This window comes from Solanum stenotomum, chromosome 6, assembly GCF_019186545.1.
Source record: "Solanum stenotomum isolate F172 chromosome 6, ASM1918654v1, whole genome shotgun sequence".
Taxonomy (NCBI): Eukaryota; Viridiplantae; Streptophyta; class Magnoliopsida; order Solanales; family Solanaceae; genus Solanum; species Solanum stenotomum.
This window is the reverse complement of record NC_064287.1, coordinates 55,916,545-55,931,385: the sequence shown is the minus strand read 5'-3', so window position 1 is coordinate 55,931,385 and position 14,841 is coordinate 55,916,545. Positions and strand designations below refer to the sequence as shown.

The 14,841-nt window shown below is 40.7% G+C and overlaps 1 protein-coding gene across 1 annotated transcript; it reads right to left on the bottom strand.

Annotated features, from left to right (window-relative positions):
- Window positions 1-195: 195 nt before the first annotated feature.
- Window positions 196-1,796, bottom strand: LOC125866821 (50S ribosomal protein L13, chloroplastic-like). The gene is made up of 4 exons (XM_049547184.1): window positions 1,526-1,796; window positions 1,246-1,431; window positions 940-1,110; window positions 196-507 (listed from the first exon to the last, which is right to left on the bottom strand). Exons 1-4 carry the CDS (start codon window positions 1,739-1,741, stop codon window positions 391-393), a joined length of 690 nt encoding a protein of 229 aa, XP_049403141.1. The 5' UTR covers window positions 1,742-1,796; the 3' UTR covers window positions 196-390.
- Window positions 1,797-14,841: the final 13,045 nt, after the last annotated feature.

The following is a 14,841-nucleotide window of genomic DNA, read 5'->3' as shown; positions in this document are numbered from 1 at the left end:
CCTGATTGTGAAAAAAATAATTTTCTATTGAAAACAGGTGCGAAAGTGAATTTCAAGTCTCTTTTTGAATCTTCAACGTTCCATCGCAAATGTTAAACTTTACTTATTTTCTAAAAAACACAATTCAAATGCTAGCTCTCACCAGCATGGAACTTAGAATGCCAAATTGAATAACTTATAAAACCTCACGGAACGAGGGGAGTGAAGAAATATTCATTAGAACTGAAACCTAAAGGACATCAATGAGGTGTAGGCAAATAAATTTGTAATGGAAAACCTCTACAGAAGAAAAGAAAAGCAGGAGCCCAGGTACAATTTCAAATATGAAGTTAAACAGACAACTTAAAGGAGTATCAACAGCCAAAAATGAGAGCTGGAATCACTTGGAGTTCACCGTTGCTTCTGTATCCTCTTGTCTCTAATGGGCAATTCAACAGGTTTCTGTGCCTCATGAGGATGTTCAGGACCTTTATACACCTTAAGATGTGTAAATAGTTGTCTACCAAGCTGCATAAACAGAAAATTGAATCATTTTAGAATGTGGAGTGGAGTGTATAAAATGCAGAAATGAAATCTATCTTTTTTCTACTGATTGTAATCAGTGATTCAAGGCAAAGCAAGTGCAATCACCACGATCCAATAAATGACCTTGTCAATTTCTACCAGAAGACACTGTTGCATAATTCACATCTGCCTAGTGTATACAATAGCCATACAGATTAGGGGTAATACATATATACTCTTTTATGCACAGGCGTACAATCATTTGGTTTATATGTGTGTGTAGAGATAAATACTACAGAGAGAGAGAGACACACACACAAGTATATTGTAAGTTCCATGGATGCATTAATGGAGTCCCTAATAAATTTTATGTAAATTGCCAAACATCTTCATATATGGAATGAAACAACAGAATAGTAAAGCATGCGTACTGACCCTCCCTTTGGGAAGCATGCCACGGACAGCATGCTCAATGATTCTTTCAGGAATTCTCTGTTGCAGTTGATCAAAAGTCTCTACTGTCATCCCACCTGGTCTGCCGGAGTGCCTCCTATAAAGTTTTTGGCTCCTCTTCTTCCCGGATACAGCAACCTTCTCAGCATTAATCTTTTGGTGTTCAAGTAAAAACAGAATTGCTCAGATATAAAATTGCAGACTAGCAAATAAAAGAGATCTAGTATTGAGGATATGGAACCTATAATTGACAAAAGATGGTTAGAGAAAAACAGACGGAGTAGTTACCACTATGACAAATGCGCCCATGTCAACACTTGGAGTGTATGTGGCCAGATTCTTCCCTCTCATATGTATGGCTATAGTTGATGCCATTCTTCCAAGAATTTTGTCACTGGCATCAATGATATACCAAGGTTTGTCAGTGTTCACATGGTCAGCAGCCTTGGGATACCATGTCTCGTTCCAAATGTCCTAGACGAAGAAACAAGAATTCAGTTATTTAATTCTCCATTCAATCAAGACAATGTTTTTTCCCCCAAAATTCCAGAAAAAAGAAGAAGTTTACAGGGCCATCGATTTCAGATTCTTCGAACATCCATCGCTGGTCAAGAGGAATATACGCAGCTTTGTCTTGGTAGCCAATTCGACTTGTCCGATTGTTCCTGGAAAGGGGTAGGGACGAGGGCGCTACCATGGACAAACCCAGAAATGGGGTTTTGTTAGACAAGGATTTTGGTGAAGGACAAGTCAACATTAATGAACAACAGTAGTGAACAGCCATTCTTCTTAGCTCTATCTTCTTCTCTCTATTAAGCTCTATCTAAGTAGATAAGGGGAACAAACTCTAATATCTATTTATTTATACAAATAAATAATAATAAAAGTATATTTAAATGCAGACAATATTAATAAAAATAGAGCTGTAATTATCTATCTATTTTTTAATTTATTTAAAAAATATTCCAAATCTACACTATTTCTCATAGTTAAAAGTAGTAAATCTCAATTTCTAAAGAGTTTCTTGAACTAATTCCTTACCTAGCTATGCCTACTTTCAATTGTGACAAATCCCTATAGAAATTTACATGAACCTTCAACTAGTATCACACATAAACATTGTTGTAATTTTAATCATGTATAGAAAACATAATTTTTCATTGACCCTCCGCCCATCCTATCCGCCCATATGGATCCCTCAATTCCCTATGGAGGGTTCCATAAAGGTTTCGCAAAAAATTCATCCAAAAGCCATATCATCAAAATATTCATGGACACACGAAAAAATTGAAAAAATCGCCTAATTCTTGTAAATTGTGATTTGACATATGCAAATGTAAGAGTTAAAAGATTAGGAGTTCATTCACAACCTGCAACCAACACTATAGATCCATCCTCAGTAGCATAGTCATTCAAACTTTAATTCCACCACATATTATTGGAGAAAATGATTTAAAACATTACAGAGGGGCATATAATTTCAAGCAAACTTGTCAATAAGCTAAGTCTCCAAATAGCAACATCAAAACAACGTGATTCTGATAAAAACTCTACGAATCTAGACTATTACACTCCCCACTAATAAATAATAGAGATGATACTTGCAAAAAGTGCTACATTTAAAATTCGAAACTACAATAAACTATGAAGTGTATACAAAAGCATGCAACAAGTCCTTGAAGCTTGGTTTGTCTTAGCATCATCATAATGTAAATGACTCCTGGTTTTTTGTGATACTTATTCACTGAGTAGCTCTGTTGAGAGAGAATATTAAGAGGTGTTGCAAAAATGTTGATAGTTTAAAACATGTATCAAAGAACATTTTACGTTATTGATGCAATAACTAATTTGCAAATACAATTATTAATAATCTTTTGCATTGGGAAGAAAATAAGTATAATATTTTCACGTTAAATAGCGACCGAATATAATTTGTCGCTTTTCACGATTTTTTCTGTAGTGACACTATATATAATATTAGAACAAAAAATTACCTAAATACCTTGTGTGACAATTATTCTATACAAATAAAAATATAATAAGATAAAAAAGCAAAACAAATTAAGGAGTTGACCGAATAGATCTCGAAAAAACACCCATGATCAATTTTTTTTGCGTCAAACGGATATCCGAGGCAAAAGTTATGATCGTTTGAAGTTTCACCAAATTAGAGATTCAAACTTGAAAAAGTTGTTGTAAATTGGTGAAACTTCAAACGGTCATAACTTTAACCTCGGATGTCCTTTTCAAGAGATTTTTTTTTGAATTTGGGTTTACCTGCTTCGAGGCCCGTTTGACCTTGAAAATGAGTCTGTTTTAGCCGTGAGGGTACACTGGTGCAATAGCTAAGGTCTTAACGGACGTCCATGAAAAATTTCGGCAAAAAAGACGTCAAAATTTTGGATCATCAAAAAATCCATGGACTATATATAGCACACGAAAATTGGCAAAATAGGGGTTTACCTGCTCCGGGGCTCGTTTGACCTTGAAAATGGGTGGTTTTGGCTGTCAGAGCCAACTGGCTCCACATCTAAGGTCTTAATGGACGTCCATGAAAAATTTCGGCGAAAATGACGTCGAAATTCCGGATCATCAAAAAAGATGGTGAGTTATAGCACACCAAAATTAGCAAAATGGGGAGTTTACCTGCTCCGAGGCTCGTTTGACCTTGAAAATGGGCCCTTTTTGCCGTCAAGGCCCACTGGCTCCAAAACTAAGGTCTTAACGGACGTCCATGAAAAATTTCAGCAAAAATGACGTCGAAATTTTGGATCACAAAAAAAAATGGTGAATTATAGCACACGAAAATAGGCAAAATGGGGGGTTTACCTGCTTCGGGGATCGTTTAACCTTGAAAATGGGCCGTTTTGGCCGTCAGGGCCAACTGACTCCATATCTAAGGTCTTAACGGACGTCCATGAAAAATTTCAACAAAAATGACGTCGGTATTTTGGATCACCGAAAATCCATGGACAATAGTTCACAAAAATCGGCAAAATGGGGGGTTTACCTGCTCCGGGGATCGTTTGCACTTGAAAATGGGCCGTTTTGGCCGTTAGGGCCAACTAGCTCCATAGCTAAGGTCTTAACGGATGTCCATGAAATTTTTTGGCAAAAATGACGTTGGAATTATGTATCACCAAAAAACCATGGACTATAGCACACGAAAATCAGTAAAATGGGGGGTTTACCTGCATCAGACTCATTTGACCTTGAAAAGGGGTTGTTTTGGCCGTCAGGGTCAACTGGCTCCATAGCCAAGGTCTTAACAAACGTCCATGAAATTTTTTGGCAAAAATAATGTCGAAATTTTGGATCACCAAAAATACATGGACTATAGCACACGAAAATCGACAAAATGGAGGGTTTACCTTCTCCGGGGCTTATTTGATGTTGAAAATGGGCCTTTTTGGCCGTCAGTGCCAACTGGCTCCATAGCTAAGTTCTTAACGGACGTCGATGAAAGATTTCGGCAAAATTGACCTCGGAATTCCGGATCACCAAAAAAGATGGCGAACTATAACACACGAAAATTGGCATAATGGGGGGTTTACCTGCTACGGGGATCGCTTGACCTTGAAAATGGACCATTTTTACCGTCAGGGCAAACTGGCTCCATAGCTAAGGTCTTAACGGGCATCCATAAAAAATTTCGGCAAAATGACGTTGAAATCACCAAAAATTCATTGACTATAGCACAAGAAAATAGGCAAAATGGGGGGCTTACCTGCTCCAAGGATCGTTTGACCTTGAAAATGGGTTGTTTTTGCCGTCAGGGCCAACTGGCTCCATATCTAACGTCTTAACGGACGTCCATGAAATTTTTTAGCAAAAATGACGTTGGAATTTCGGATTACCAAAAAAGATGATGAACTATAGCACACGAAAATCGGCAAAAATGACATCAGAATTTCCAGATCACCAAAAATCCATTGACTATAGCACACAAAAATCATCAAAATGAGGGAGGGGGGGTTTACCTGCTTTAGGGCTCGTTTGACCTTGAAAATGGGCCATTTTGGCCGTGAGGGCCAACTGGCTCCATAGGTAATGTCTTAACGGACGTCCATGTAAAATTTTGGTAAAAATGAAGTCAAAATTCTAGATCATAAAAAATGATGGTGAATTATAACATACGAAATTTGGCAAAATGGGGGTTTTACATTCTCTAGGGCTCGTTTGACCTTGAAAATGGGCCGTTTTGGCTGTGAGGGCCAACTGGCTCCATAAGTAAGGTCTTAACGGACGTCCAGCTAAAATTTTGGCAAAAATGAGGTTGGAATTTCGAATCACCAAAAAAGATGGTGAACTATAGCATATGAAAATGGTAAAAGATGGGGTTTACCTACTCTAGGCTCGTTTGACCTTGAAAATGGGCCGTTTTGGCCGTCACGGCCTACTGGCTCCATAGATAAGGTCTTAACAGACGTCCATATAAAATTTTGGCAAAAAGGAGGTCGAAATTCAGGATCACCAAAAAATTTGTGGACTATAGCACACGAAAATCAGTAAAATCGGGGGTTTACATGCTCTAGAGATCGTTTGACCTTAAAATGGGCCGTTTTGGCATTCATGGAGAACTGGCTCCATAGGTAAGGTCTAAACGGACTTCCAGGTAAAATTTTGGCAAAAAAGAGGTCGGAATTCCAGATCATCAAAAAATTCGTGGACTATATCACACAAAAATTAGTATAATGGGGGGTTTACCTGCTCTAGGGCTCGTTTGACCTTGAAAATGTGCCATTTTGGCCGTGAGGGTCAACTGGCTCTATAGGTAAGGTCTTAACGCACGTCTAGGTAAAATTTTGGTAAAAATGAGGTCGGAATTCTGGATCACCAAAAATGATGGTGAACTATAACACATGAAAATCGGCAAAATGGGGGGTTTACCTCCTTTAGGGCTCGTTTGACCTTGAAAATGGACCGTTTTGGCCATTAGGGCCAACTGGCTCAATAGATAAGGTCTTAACCAATGTCCAGGTAAAATTTTGGCAAAAATGAGGTTGGAATTCCAGATCACCAAAAAGTCTGTGGACAATAACACACGAAAATCGGTAAAATGGGGGTTTACCTGCTCTAGGACTCGTTTGACCATGAAAATGGGACATTTTGGCCGTGAGGACCAACTGGCTCTATAGATAAGGTCTTAACGTACGTCCAGGTAAAATTTTGGCAAAAATGAGGTCAAAATTCTGGATCACCAAAAAATCCGTGGACTGTAGCATAGGAAAATCACTAAAATGGGGGGTTTACCTGCTCTAGGGCTCGTTTGATATTGGAAATGGGCCATTTTGGCCGTGAGGGCCAACTGGCTCCATAGATAAGGTTTTAATGGACGTCGAGGTAAAATTTTGGCAAAAATGAGGTCGAAATTTTGGATCACCAAAAAATTCTCAGATTATAGTACACGAAAATCAATAAAATGGGGGTTTATCTGCTCTAGGGCTCGTTTGATCTTAAAAATGCGACATTTTAGCCGTGTGGACCAACTGGCTCTATAGATAAGGTCTGAACGGACGTCTAGGTAAAATTTTGGCAAAAATGAGGTCGAAATTCTGAATCACCAAAAAAGATGGTCAAATATAGCATATGAAAATCGGTAAAAGTGGGGGTTTAACTGCTCTGGCTCGTTTGACCTTGAAAATGGGCCGTTTTGGCCGTCAGGGCCAACTGGTTCCATAGGTAAGGGTTTAACTGACGTCCAGGTAAAATTTTGGCAAAAATGAAGCCGAAATTCTAGATCACCAAAAAATCCGTGGACTATAACACACGAAAATGGGTAAAATAGGGGGTTCACCTGCTCTAGGGATCGTTTGACCTTGAAAATGGGCCATTTTGGCCGCGAGGGCCATCTGGCTCCATAGGTAAGGTCTTAACGGACGTCCAGGTTAAGTTTAGGAGAAAATGAGGTCGGAATTCTGGTTCACCAAAATTGATGGTGAACTATAGCCTACGAAAATTGGTAAAAGAGGGGGTTTACCTGCTTTGGGGATCGTTTGAGCTTGAAAATGGGACGTTTTAGCCGTCAGGGGCAACTGGGTCCTTAGATAAGGTCTTAACGGACGTCCAGGTATAATTATGGCAAAAATGAGGTCGGAATTTCGGATCACCAAAAAATCTGTGGAATATAGCACACAAAAATTGGTAAAATGGGGGGTTTACCTGCTCTAGGGTTCGTTTGATGGCCGTGAGGGCCAACTGGCTCCATATATAAGGTCTTAACGGACGTCCAGGTAAAATTTTGGCATAAATGAGGTCAGAATTCTGGATCACCAAAAAATTTGGGACGATAGCATACAAAAATCAGTAAAATGGGGGTTTACCTTCTCTAGGGGTCGTTTGACCTTAAAAATGGGTCATTTTGGTCGTAAGGCCCAACTGGCTCCATAGATAAGGTCTTAACGGACGTCCAGGTAAAATTTTGGCATTAATGAGGTTGGAATTCAGAATCACCAAAAAATCTATGGACTATAGCACTCAAAAATGGGTAAAATGGGGGGGGGGGGTTTAACTTCTCTAGGGCTCGTTTGACCTTGAAAATAGGCCATTATGGCTATGAGGGCCAACTGGCTCCATAGGTAAGGTCTTAACGGACGTCCAGGTTAAATTTTGGCAAAAATGAGGTCGTAATTCTGGATCATCAAAAAAGATGGTGACCTATAGAACACGAAAATCGGCAAAATGGGGGGTTTACCTGCTCTAGGGCTCGTTTGACCTTGAAAATGGGCCATTTTGGTCGTGAGGGCCAACTGGCTCCATAGATAAGGTCTTAACGGACGTCCAGGTATAATTTTAGCATAAATGAGGTCGGAATTCCGGATCACCAAAAAATCCGTGGACTATAGCATACAAAAATCAGTAAAATAAGGGTTTACCTTCTCTAGGGGTCGTTTGACCTTGAAAATAGGCCATTCTGGCCGTGAGGGCCAACTGGCTCCATAGGTAAGGTCTTAACGGATGTCCAGGTAAAATTTTGGCAAAAATGGGGTCGGAATTCCGGATCACCAAAAAATCCGTCGACTATAGCACACAAAAATCGGTAAAATGGGGGGTTTACCTGCTCTAGGGATTATTTGGCCTTGAAAATGGGCCGTTTTGGACGTGAGGGCAAACTGACCCCATAGATAAGGTCTTAACGGACGCTAGGTAATATTTTGGCATAAATGAGGTAGGAATTCTGGATCACCAAAAAATCCGTGGACTATAGCACACGAAAATTGGTAAAATGGGGGGTTTACCATCTCTAGGGCTCGTTTGACCTTGAAAATAGGCCATTCTGGCCGTGAGGGCCAACTGGGTCCATAGGTAAGGTCTTAACGGACGTTCAGGTATAATTTTGGCAAAAATGAGGTCGGAATTCCGAATCACCAAAAAATTCGTGGAATATACCACACAAAAATCAGTAAAATGGGGGTTTACCTGCTCTAGGGATTATTTGGCCTTGAAAATGGGCCATTTTGGACGTGAGGGTAAACTGTCCCCATAGATAACGTCTTAACAAACGTCCAGGTAGAATTCTGGCAAAAATGAGGTCGAAATTCTGGATCACCAAAAAATCTGTGGACTATAGCACACAAAAATTGGGAAAATAAGGGTTCACCTTCTCAAGGGCTCGTTTGACCTTGAAAATGGGCCATTTTGGCCGTGAGAGCCAACTGGCTCCATAGATAAGGTCATAACGGATGTCCAGGAAAAACTTTGGCAAAAATGAGGTCGAAATTCTGGATCACCAAAAAATCTGTGGACTATAGCACACAAAAATTGGTAAAATGGGGGTTCACCTACTCTAGGGCTCGTTTGACGTTGAAAATGGATCATTCTGGCCGTGATGGCCAACTAGCTACATAGGCAAGGTCTTAACGGATGTCCAGGTAAAATTTTGGCAAAATTGAGGTCGAAATTCTGGATCACCTAAAAAGATGGTGAACTATAGCACACGAAAATTGGCGAAACGGGGGTTTACGTACTCTAGGGTTCATTTGACCTTGAAAGTGGGCCATTTTGGACGTGAGAGCAAACTGGCCCCATTGATAACGTCTTAACAGACGTCCAAGTAAAATTTTAGCAAAAATGAGGTTGGAATTTCGGATCACCAAAAAATCTGTGGACTATAGCACATGAAAATTGGTAAAATGGTAGTTTACCTGCTCTAGGGCTCATTTGACCTTGAAAATGCTCCATTTTGGCCGTGAGGGCCAACTTGCTCCATAGATAAGGTCTTAATGGACGTCCAGTTATAATTTTAGCAAAAATGAGGTCGTAATTCCGGATTACCAAAAAATCTGTGGACTATAGCACACGAAAATTGGTAAAATGGGGGGTTTACCATCCCTAGGGCTTGTTTGACGTTGAAAATAGGCCATTCTGGCAGTGAGGGCCAATTGGCTCCATAGGTAAGGTCTTAACGGACGTTCAGGTATAATTTTGGCAAAAATGAGGTCGGAATTCTTTATCACCAAAAAAGATGGTGACCCATAGCACATGAAAATCGGCAAAATGGGGGCTTTACCTGATCTAAGGCTCGTTTGACCTTGAAAATGGGCCATTTTGGTCGTGAGGGACCACTGGCTCCATAGATAAGGTCTTAACAAACGTCCAGGTATAATTTTTGCTAAAATGAGGTCGGGATTCCGGATCACCAAAAAATTTGTGGACTATAGCACACAAAAATTGGTAAAATGGGGGGTTTGCCTGCTTTAGGGATCATTTGGCCTTGAAAATGAGACATTTTGGACGTGAGGGCAAACTGGCCCCATAGATAACGTCTTAACAGACGTCCAGGCAGAATTTTTATAAAAATATGGTCAAAATTTCGGATCACCAAAAAATATGTGGAATATAGCACATGAAAATCGGTAAAATGGGGGTTTACCGGCTTTAGGGCTTATTTGACCTTGAAAATGGGCCATTTAGGCCGTGAGGGCCAACTGGCCCCACAAATAAGGTCTTAACGAATGTCGAGGTATAATTTTAGCAAAAATTAGGTCCGAATTCTGGATCACCAAAAAATCCATGGAATATAGCCCAAAGAAATTGGTAAAATGGGGGTTTACCTACTTTAGGGCACGTTTGACCTTGAAAATGGGCCATTTTGGACGTAAGGGCAAACTGGCCCATAGATAACGTCTTAACGGACGTCCAAGAAAAATTTTGACAAAAATGAGGTCGGAATTTCGGATCACCAAAATATTTGTGGACTATAGCACATGAAAATCGATAAAATGGGGGTTTACCTGCTCTAGGGCTCGTTTGACCTTGAAAATGGGCCATTTTGGTCGTGAGGGACAACTGGGTCCATAGATGTGGTCTTAACAGACGTCCAGGTATAATTTTTGCTAAAATGAGGTCGGAATTCCGAATCACCAAAAAATCCGTGGACTATAGCACACAAAAATTGGTAAAATGGGGGGTTTACCTGCTCTAGGGCTCATTTGGCCTTGAAAATGGGACATTTTGGACGTGAGGGCAAACTGGTCCCATAAATAACGTCTTAACAGATGTCCAGGTAGAATTTTTGCAAAAATGAGGTCTAAATTTTGGATCACCAAAAAGTATGTGGAATATAGCATATGAAAATTGGTAAAATGGGGGTTTGCCTGCTCTAGGGCTCATTTGACCATGAAAATGGGCCATTTAGACCGTGAGGGCCAACTGGCTCCATAGATAAGGTCTTAACGGATGTCAAGGTATAACTTTAGCAAAAATTAGGTCGAAATTCTTGATCAACAAAAAATCCGTGGACTATAGCACACGAAAATTGGTAAAATAGGGGGTTTACCATCTCTATGGCTCGTTTGACCTTGAAAATAGGCCATTGTGGCCGTGAGGGCAATCTGGCTCCATAGGTAAGGTCTTAACGGACGGTCAGGTAATATTTTGGTAAAAATGAGGTCGAAATTCTAGATCACCGAAAAATCCGTGGACTATAGCATACCAAAATTGGTAAAATAAGGGGTTTACCTTCTCTAGGGTTCATTTTACCATGAAAATGGGCCATTTTAGCCGTGAGGGCCAACTGGCTCCATAGATAAGGTCTTAACGGACGTCTATGTATAATTTTGGTAAAAATGAGGTCGGAATTCCGGATCACCAAAAAATCTGTGGACTATATAGCACACTGAAATCGGTAACATGGGGGGTTTACCTGCTCCAGGGCTCGTTTGACTTTGAAAATGGGCCATTTTGGCCGTGAGGGCCAACTGACTCGATAGATAAGGTCATAACGGACGTCTAGGGAAAATTTTGGAACAAATGAAGTCGGAATTCTGGATCACCAAAAAAGATGGTGAACTATAGCACACGAAAATCAGGCAAATGGGGATTTATGTGCTCTAGGACTCATTGGACCTTGAAAATGGGCCATTTTAGCCGTGAGGGCCAATTGGCTCTATAGATAAGGTCTTAACGGACGTCCATGTAAAATCTTGGAAAAATTGAGGTCGAAATTCTGGATCACCAAAAAATCCATGGACTTAGCACACAAAAATCGGTAAAATGGGGGTTTACCTACTCTAGGGCTCGTTTGACCTTGAAAATGGTGCATTCTGGCCGTGAGGGTCAACTGGCTCCATAGGTAATGTCTTTACGGACGTCCAGGTAAAATTTTTGCAAAAATGAGGTTGGAATTCTGGATCACCAAAAAATATGGTGAACTATAGCACAAGAAAATCGGCAAAATGGGGGGGTTTACCGGCTCAAAGGCTCATTTGACCTCGAAAGTGTGCCATTTTGGTCGTGAGGGCCAACTGGCTCCATAAATAAGGTCTTAACGGACGTCCAGGTATAATTTTGGCAAAAATTTGGTCGGATTTCTGGATCACTAAAAAATTCATGGACTATAGCATACGAAAATAGTTAAATTGGGGGGTTTACCTGCTCTAGGTTTCGTTTAAGCTTGAAATTGGGCCATTCCGGCCGTGAGGGCCAACTGGCTTCACAGATAAGGTCACAACGAACGTCCAGGTATAATTTTGGCAAAAATGAGGTTACAATTTTGGATCACCAGAAAAAGTATGGATTATAGCACACACGAAAATCGGTATATTGGGGGGTTTACCTCCTTTAGGTCTCGTATGACCTTGAAAATGGGCCATTTTGGCCGTGAGGGCCAATTGGCTCCATAGATAATGTCTTAATGGACGTCCAGGTAAAATTTTGGCAAAAATGAGGTCGAAATTATGGATCACCAAAAAAGATAGTGACTTATAGCACACGAAAATTGACAAAATGGGGGGTTTACCTAGTCTAGGGCTCGTTTGACCTTGAAAATGGGACATTTTGGTCGTGAGGGTCAACTAGCTCCATAGATAAGGTCTTAACAGACGTCCAACAATAATTTTGGCTAAAATGAGGTCGGAATTGCGGATCACCAAAAAATTTGTGGACTATTGCACATAAAAATTTGTAAAATGGGGGGTTTACCTGCTATAGGGCTCGTTTGACCATGAAAATAGGCCATTATTGCCGTGAGGGCCAACTGGCTCCATAGGTAAGGTCTTAACGATGTCCAGGTTAAATTTTGGCAAAAATGAGGTCGTAATTCTGGATCACCCAAAAAGATGGTGAACTATAGCACACGACAATCGGCAAAATTAGGGGTTTACCTGCTCTAGGGCTCGTTTGAACTTGAAAATGGGCCATTTTGGTCGTGAGGGCCAACTGGCTCCATAGATAAGGTCTTAACGGACCTCCAGGTATAATTTTAGCATAAATGAGGTCGGAATTTCGGATCATCAAAAAATCTGTGGACTATAGCATACAAAAATTAGTAAAATGGGGGTTCACCTTCTCTAGGGGTCGTTTGACCTTGAAAATAGGCCATTTTGGCCGTGGGGGCCAACTGGCTCCATAGGTAAGGTCTTCACTGACGTCGAGGTACGATTTTGGCAAAAATGAGCTCAAAATTCTAGATCACCAAAAAATCTTTGGACTATAACATACAAAAATTGGTAAAATGGGTGTTCACCTACTGTAGGGCTCGTTTGACTTTGAAAATGGGCCATTCTGGCCGTGAGGACCAACTGGCTTCATAGGTAAGGTCTTAACGGACGTCCAGGTAAAATTTTGGCAAAAATGAGGTCAGAATTCTGGATCACCAAAAAAGATGGTGAACTATAGCACACGAAAATCGGGCAAATGGGGGTTTACCTGCTCTAGGGCTCATTTGACCTTGAAAAAAGGCCATTCTGGCTGTGGGGACCAACTGGCTCCATAGGTAAAGTCTTAACGGACGTCCAGGTAAAATTTTGGCAAAAATGAGGTCGGAATTCTGGATCACCAAAAAAGATGGTGACTTATAGCACACGAAAATCGGTAAAATTGGGGGGTTAAAATACTCTAGGGCTCGTTTGACCTTAAAAGTGGGCCATTTTGGTCGTGAGTGACAACTGGCTCCATAGATAAGGTCTAAACAGACGTCCAGGTCTAATTTTGGCTAAAATGAGGTCAGAATTCCGGATCACCAAAAAATATGTGGACTAAGCACACCAAAATTGGTAAAATGGGGGGGTTTACCTGCTCTAGGGATTATTTGGCCTTGAAATTGCGCCATTTTGGACGTGAGGGCAAACTGTCCCCATAGATAACGTCTAAACAAACGTCTAGGTAGAATTTTGTTAAAAATGAGGACGAAATTCTGGATCACCAAAAAATCTGTGGACTATAGTACACAAAAATTGGTAAAATGGAGGTTCACCTACTCTAGGGCTCGTTTGATCTTGAAAATGGGCCATTCTGGCCGTGAGGGCCAACTAGCTACATAGGTAAGGTCTTAACGGATGTCCAGGTAAAATTTTGGCAAAAATGAGGTTGAAATTCTGGATCACCAAAAAAGATGGTGAACTATAGCACACGAAAATTGGCGAAACGGGGGTTACCTACTCTAGGTTCATTTGACCTTGAAAATGGGCTATTTTGGACGTGAGAACAAACTGGCCACATAGTTAACGTCTTAACAGACGTCCAAGTAAAATTTTGGCAAAAATGAGGTCGGAATTTTGGATCACCAAAATATCTGTGGACTATAACACATGAAAATCGGTAAAACGGGGGTTTACCTGCTCTATGGCTCATTTGACCTTGAAAATGGGCCATTTTGGCCGTGAGGGCCAACTGGTTCCATAGTTAAGGTCTTAACAGACTCCAGATATATTTTAGCAAAAATTAGATCAGAATTCAGGATCACCGAACAGTCCGTGGACTATAGCACACGAAAATAGGTAAAATGGGGGGTTTACCTTCTCTAGGGCTCGTTTGACCTTGAAAATAGGCCATTCAGGCCGTGAGGCCCAACTGGCTCCATAGGTAAGGTCTAAACAAACGTCCAGGTTATATTTTAGAAAAAATGAGGTTGGAAATTTTAGATCACCAAAAAAGATGGTGACCTATAGCACACGAAAATCGGCAAAATGGTGGGTTTACCTGCTCTAGGGCTCGTTTGTCCTTGAAAATGGGCCATTTTGGTCATGAGGACCAACTGGCTCCATAGATAAGGTCGTAACAGATGTACAGGTATAATTTTGGTAAAAATGAAGTCGGAATTCTGGATCGCCAAAAAATCTGTGGACTATAGCACACCAAAATCGGTAAAATGGGGGGTTTACCTACTCTAGTGATCATTTGATCTTGAAAATGGGCCATTTTGGACGAGAAGGAAAACTGGCAGCGTAAATAACGTCTTAACGGACGTCCAGGTAAAATTTTGGCAAAAATGAGGTCGGCATTTTGGTTCACCAAAAAATCTGTGGACTATAGCACACGAAAATCAGTAAAATGGGGGGTTTACCTACTTTAGGGCTCGGTTGACCTTGAAAATGAGTCATTTTGGCCGTGAGAGCCAACTGGCTCCATAGATAAGGTCTTAACGGACGTCCATGTAAAATTTTG